Source organism: Amblyomma americanum, chromosome 1 (assembly GCF_052857255.1).
Source record: "Amblyomma americanum isolate KBUSLIRL-KWMA chromosome 1, ASM5285725v1, whole genome shotgun sequence".
Taxonomy (NCBI): domain Eukaryota; kingdom Metazoa; phylum Arthropoda; class Arachnida; order Ixodida; family Ixodidae; genus Amblyomma; species Amblyomma americanum.
This window is the reverse complement of record NC_135497.1, coordinates 310,284,789-310,291,642: the sequence shown is the minus strand read 5'-3', so window position 1 is coordinate 310,291,642 and position 6,854 is coordinate 310,284,789. Positions and strand designations below refer to the sequence as shown.

General features: G+C 46.5%; 1 protein-coding gene across 1 annotated transcript; it reads right to left on the bottom strand.

Annotated features, from left to right (window-relative positions):
• Positions 1-2,742: 2,742 nt before the first annotated feature.
• Positions 2,743-5,084, bottom strand: LOC144120078 (uncharacterized). The gene is made up of 2 exons (XM_077652545.1): positions 4,806-5,084; positions 2,743-2,882 (listed from the first exon to the last, which is right to left on the bottom strand). Exons 1-2 carry the CDS (start codon positions 5,082-5,084, stop codon positions 2,769-2,771), a joined length of 393 nt encoding a protein of 130 aa, XP_077508671.1. The 3' UTR covers positions 2,743-2,768.
• Between the last annotated feature and the right edge of the window lie 1,770 nt (positions 5,085-6,854).

The following is a 6,854-nucleotide window of genomic DNA, read 5'->3' as shown; positions in this document are numbered from 1 at the left end:
ATATTTTCCAACAGAGCCATATCGAAAAAAAACACTAATATTTAAAAACAAAACTGCCACCAATTATCTCCGTAGCCCACGAGGACACTCAAACACGCTCTGTATGTCCACAAACTTCCGGGCTAGCAGTCTGCAGAAGAAAGAGAGCGAATGAGGGCGGTGAATCAACCGGAGGGATCCCGACACTAAGAAACCCTGCTCAACGCATTTATGCCAGCGATTTCAGTGGCTCCCACGGTTGCTTTACTAAGCAAGAGACAAAGGTACAGTTCCGGCCAGTGTGATACACCCTCGGGAATGATGGCTGCTGCTTCAATTACACTGCCACAACGCAAGAGCTTTTGCTAATGAGTCTTGGATACTCAATATGTGCCGCTGTGGAACGGATGTATTCTCCAGTATGCGAACACTTTCCCTCATTTGCATATTGCCGTTATTTTCTTCAATACACCATTTGCAAGTAAAATAACGACCGTTATAAGCGTGCGATGCTTGCAGCAACGTTGGACGTTTAGAAATACAAGTGAAGTGTTCCAAAGGAGAGGCGATGCAGTTAATTAAGTGGCGCCATTTATAAACTCTCTTTTCGTGGCCCCGTCGCTGTGTACAGTCTACGTAAGCAAAGGCACTAGCGTGAGCTTTTTGTACTTGGGCTGGACACTGAGGACAACTCGCTCTAACTTTTGATCTCAGTAAAAACCGATCTGAGGGTTTTTTCGCTATGTTGATATTTGGCCGGCATCAATATAGAAATTTATAGTTGAGAAAATTGCATCGAAATATGTCTCGGCGCCCGATCCAAATTTGCGCCTTCAAGACCAAAAACTCCCTGATCACCGCAAGGAGTGAGTAACAGTATTGCCTAGCCCCAGAGATGGGCATTCAATGAATGGATTCACGCGTCCCATTTTGCTCGCGAAAACTGGAGAGGACAAAGATTCCAGTGTTTTATTTTTACAACTTTTCTATCCAATAAAACCTCCCATTTATATTTGAGGTAGCCTCTTTTCATATCTACAGTTTAATTTATCCATACAGATAAACATCACTTTGTCGTGGGTGTCTCTTCAGCTTTCTTCGCCTACATCCCACGACTGACGTACTTTGCGGGCGCACATTTAGACAGATACGAGCCTCGTCGCAAAAGGATGAGGTTGGCCCCGCTAGAATGACTGCGCCATTAAGCCAGGGATGACAGTTCCAGATCACTGCTGTGTCGCATAGAGTGCGTTAACACTAAGTTCCTCGATAGCGAAAACGCCGTCTCGTCTGAGGATGAAACCTCGGAGCACAATTAAACTGAAATAAACACTTAACACCCCCGAGTGGATTCGAACCCGAGGTGTTAGTCGGAGAGATGTTAGCCGGAAAAATAAATATCTAGACTGCTACTTTGTAAGTGCCGCCAAAAGATCGCATGCTTTCGCACTTACTGCGCATGATTACAATTGATAGCTCTAAACTTAACCCGCGATTTAAATCCCATAGCGCAATCACCGAGTCTAACGCCTACCGAACGATTCTGGACAAAAGCATTTTTTGTATACCTTCAATAGTTTCATAACAGTAACTTACAATTTTCTAGTTTTAAAAAATTTTCTCCGAGAATGTTGGACACCGAAGACACACAAAGAAAAGGGAATATGCTAGCGCACTTACTTTAAGTAAACGTTTGGCTATTTTTTTCGTTACAACCGCGTTGTATACAACGGAGATGACGTCATGAGGAACCTGCCACAAGGTACGACGCAATTATTCTGCGCATGATGTGGAAGCCATCGAATAATGCAGGATGCTCTGGATAAAGCGCGATTCAAAAAAGCGAGAAGACGGTTTGTTCCCCCACTTTCCCCAAGAGACCTACTGTTGGGCTTGCTGGAAAGGCTCGAAATAAAACTGCGTTGTTTGTGAGTTCTTGGGGCCCCTTGGACTTCTTCCTTTGCTGTATTTTCTTTTGTGATAGATTTAAAATGCCTTATTACCCATGTTCTCGGACTCCTATCCGAATGAACTGCACATAAGCCTCAACTCTATGTTGATATCGACAGCTAATCTCTGTAGGTAGACTGCATGATACGCGGTACTCTTTGGGAACAGAATAGCATAACGAAAACACCACAGAAACGGCGCGCAGTAAATAAGAAGAACGACCGCAAGCTGCTGTATTCGCCTCTCTCTATGTTTTAGTGGTAAAAGTGAACTCCTGATAAGCCGAAACATATAAGGCGCATCACTACGTCGGTTGCTGCAGTGGTTAGCAGAACGGACTTTATAGACAGCAACCCTTGCAATATATGTTCATTACTTCAAATGCATGCCACCTAAACTGCACTGTTGCGCCTAAAGTGACTACTTATTAAATAGCAGCAGACATCCAGTAATGCGGCTATAAATGCACTGAAGCATCACAAACCAAACTTGTCTTGTGTCTATGGCCTAACAATGCATTTAGAACTGCTGCTTTGCTTACATCAACGTTCGCATCATTTATTAGCTCCATGTGAGAAATCAGCCGCCAAAAAACATTTACCTGGCACATATTAGGTCTCTGATTTGTTGCACAGCGGTTACAACAATTTTCACCATGACGTGCATAATTCCTTGCGCCACGAAACCCGGCACGATGTACCGTCATAAATGACATTTGCGGTTTCATTTCCAGGTGAACAACTAGGAGGGAAGACGGAGTGCGCATGCGTCTGTGAGATGCCACTTACGGCAGCGGCTGGCATGGGCAGCCGCGGCAGCACGGCCGGACGCCCTCCTAGCTACAGCGTCTCGGCTGTCATGCATGGCCGCCCATGGAAGCCTGGGCTGCTGCCTGCGGAGTCTGCACCGCACATGCGGCGACGCCTGGGGCCCCAAGTAGATGTCTTGCTCCACTGGAAACGGGTTCGAGGACTGTGTTGTTTGCTGCACGCGATAAGACTTGTGGAAGAATTTCGAGTTAAACGAGCAGCCACAGTGAATTTGGGTTTTTAAGCGCAAATAAACAAACACTCGCGGAAAAAAACTGGCTGAGCCGTACGGGAAGCTAAAATGGTGCGTGAGCACTGAATTTCTTCTTCATGAAAACTGTTCAACGATGTGGTGATGCTCATTAGGAAGGGCAAGCAACGGCCGATGTACAATTACGATAATGAGACATCTCTAATTGGCCTCAGTTGTTTTGTACCACATGCTGTAAAAACGACGACTACCCATATACAATTATTACAATTACAAGAAATTAAGGCAAGAATCTAATTGTCCTCAATAATATAGTCCCTGTTCTGCATGCGCCATCACATTGACGTACAAATGTATTTAGCGAGGCACTGCCGCAGCACCAGCGCCATGGTATGTTTGCCTCATAGCTTACTCACAGAGGGAACCCATCAATTGCAGCAAGGTAAATCCCCTACAGATGATACGGAAAGCTCCGTGACCGTTTCAGTTTTCGACGCCGCATCGAGCCTACAAAACGTAACCATGGTCACAGCACGATCACACGAGATTAAATGACTGATGACAAATAGATGACTACTGAGAAGGATGTAGTCTTCGTTAGTGATAAGGTCCGAAGAAACGATTATCGTCGTGGCTCCATTCCCTTCAGTGCTGAGCATTTTTCTTTCAGGCGATCTTCGGAGGCATCGTCTTGTTACATCAAGATGCAACACGATAGCACCATTAGGATTCTTCAGTAACAGGACACGCAAAATGGAAGGCAGCCTTCGCGACGTTACCTTTTTCGTTTTTTTTACTCTTCACTCGACAGCATCACGAACAGCATCACGGCGTTGCGAAAACTAACGAACGTTGCCATGTCGGACATAATTAGATGGATTCTCGCACAGGCTGCTAGTTGGCGAGTACTGATATTCAGTTGCGAATTGCGAGGGGGCTTATGTCACCATTATCCATGACTTCTAGGTTATAACGTCAACATTTCTAGCACGACAGTTTGAAATCTGTTTTTTTACAGCGCCAGATCATAGGGCTTCAGTTCCATGCATGAGGCGTCGCTATCATTGTCAGTAACCAAAATGATATGACGAGACGTATGCTCCAGTGCAAAGCAATGCTGATTCGCCAGACAGATAATCAATGATTGCTGCCAACAAAATGGGTGACTGCCGCGCCTTTCCTCTCTTTTTTCATCTACTTTACCCCATGCTTTACTGTATATGTTCCACCGGACCTTATAAGGGCATCAGTGCTTGGCGCCCCTACTGTACGCCCCACGCAATTCCACACGCATGCCTGCACACCCCGTGACTGGGGAGCGCTCCTGACTATTCTAGCACTCTTGACAATACGCACACCTACCCTTTTCTGCAAACAACATCTGTATTCCGCTGTTCCTCTCGAGAGGTAGCTCAAATTCTCATTATCAAAAGAGTAACCGCTAGGTCAATTTTTTTTATCATTCGCATATTTTACCGGTGAAGTCCTTCCTCTTCATTCAAATTCACGGAGGGTACTGTCATCAGCAGCCGGCAAGATGCTAGCTTTTCCTCCCCATGAAAGACATGCTACACCAGTGTTACTTTGTTCTGCAAAAGCTTACGGCTATAGCAAGGAGTTGGTTCCAAGCGCTATGCGGAGAAAGCAAAAATTCATTGCCCGCAAGGGCTGCTCGCAATGGAGTACCATCTGACTACCATCGAACTTCCGCTGACGGCACCTGCACACAACGGGATGAACCTTCTGAACGCGCGCACTGACCGAATGCCTTGAACAAAAAGGTTCGCAGAAGCACCTGACAGGAGAATTCGAACAGAGCACCAAAGCAAATCAACGGGGCTAAGAAGCAAGCTCACCGTGCCTGTCTCTGGGGGGATGGCTGGCGGCTGCGCCTGGAAGGGTGCATTCCCGCACACGCGCTTCTCGGAGCCAAAGCGCCCCTTGTTGTAGTCATGGTGGTAGTAGGGACCAGCGCCTTGTTCTCCGAAGGCAAGGCCGAGGCGCCGGACGTAGGCCACGAAGCGCTTGGTGACCTCGGCGACCGGTGGCTTCCCAGCTGGCCGCGTGACGCGGGTTGCGATGTTCCGGCTCCTTTCGTGGCAGCAGTCAGCTCTTTGTCCAAGATCATACTCCATCGCGATGTGGAGACCGGAACCAGTTGGATGGCGCTGAGTAGTGGACCGGTCAGGACTGCTTGAGTGGACGCACTTAGCTCTGCGACGCCTTGCGAAAGAACGGTTCTAAAATAAAGATGGCGTGCGTTCTGTCTCTCGCGCGGCTCTAGTGGCAGACAAGAGAGGAACGAAGACCTCGAGACGGTTTTCTTTGTCCTTTATCTTGTTCGACTGCGATCGCACAAGAAAACGATGGTTATCACACCCTTATTTTGGAGGTCACTGAGCGCGCATTTTATTTCAATGCAGGGAGTCAATTTACATCTGCTATGAGGAACATCCTCTCGCTTTTGTCGTAATTTTTGTCTGGAGACGCTGAAAGATTGAGAAGCTAGAATGTTATCGACGTTGGATTCCGAATGGAAGATTAAGACCTAGACGTACGACGAAGAAAACGTAGAAAGAATTAATTTTATCCTGCATGGATGTGCATCAAACTGGCCAATCCCCTGCCGTGGGTATGTGGAATTGCTTCAAAGGCAACAACACGTTTTTGCACGGGAGCTCCAGTAAGGAAAAGGAGGAAAGCAGAGAAAAGGCGCTGTATAATTTCCCGCGACACAGTCAGCCGCTCCTCTCTTACCGTTGATGCCAGATCTCCGGCGTATGTATCCAGGTTATCTGGTAGTAATATTAAGAAGTGTAAGTAGTAGAAGAAAAAGGAGGAGATCGCCTCGCTCGACTATAGGCTTGCTCCATCTCTTCCGATTCTCCTCTCCTACGAGGGCAAGCGCCAAGGGATATGCCCTGACACCGGTGTGCAATTAAATTCACAACTATATAAATAAATTAGGCAGATGCCGCTACTAAAATATGGATTCACTCTTTTGTTTTTCGTTTTTTCTTGCATTTTTTGTACAAAGGTTAGTCTAAGAAAAAAATTATCCAAATACTCCACTCATGGTCCATTAGTGCGTTCGTTTCTGTAGTGCACACTGGACAATCTCCCGCCGGGGGTATGTGCCATTAAGCCTGAGGAAATCACCGTCATCATCATCATCCTCATCATCATCATGAGGGAGGCAGGAAAAGAGGTACCTTAGCAGTGAGAGGCACTCAGGGGTGCCTTAATTGCCACTACCTAGGCTGCTAGTCAACAGAGAGGTAGGGGCACGGATGATTTCTATAACTGGTGACGGCAGGCGCGGATGCGGGAATATATACACGCTCATCACTAATGCCCCAGATTGTTTCCGCGGCCCATAACCAGATGCTGGCGCACTCCTCAGACCAGAGAAAATAACAGGCCGTGTTGGCGACGGCGCTTTCAGGATCTGGTTTTTTGTGCGCTCAGCTGGGAACGTTGAAAAATGACGCTGTCGTGCTAACGTGCAGTGGTTCTGGGGCTTTATTTTAAATTCCCTGCAAGAAAGACATAGCCTGTTCTAGGAGAGCTTAGAAGGATCATGAGCTGACAAGTTTTTTCCTTGACTGGTCTTAACCAGCGACAGCGCTTCATTCACTGAAATTTGTAATAGTCGACACGCGTGTTGACAGCTAACCATGAGCCAATAAATGTCAGTGGGGTCAACATTTGGTACAGAGAATGCTTGAAACGCCGGTTTCGTTCACATCTTGTGGATGAAAAATGCCTTTGATGACAACGGCTGATAAGTGCTTAAAAATTGCTTGAGGATATGAAAGGAATGAAAAGACTGTTGGTGTGTTCTTTTCATTTATTAAAATACAGTATTTTACAACCACTTTCAATTCACGAATTTGCAAAAACAG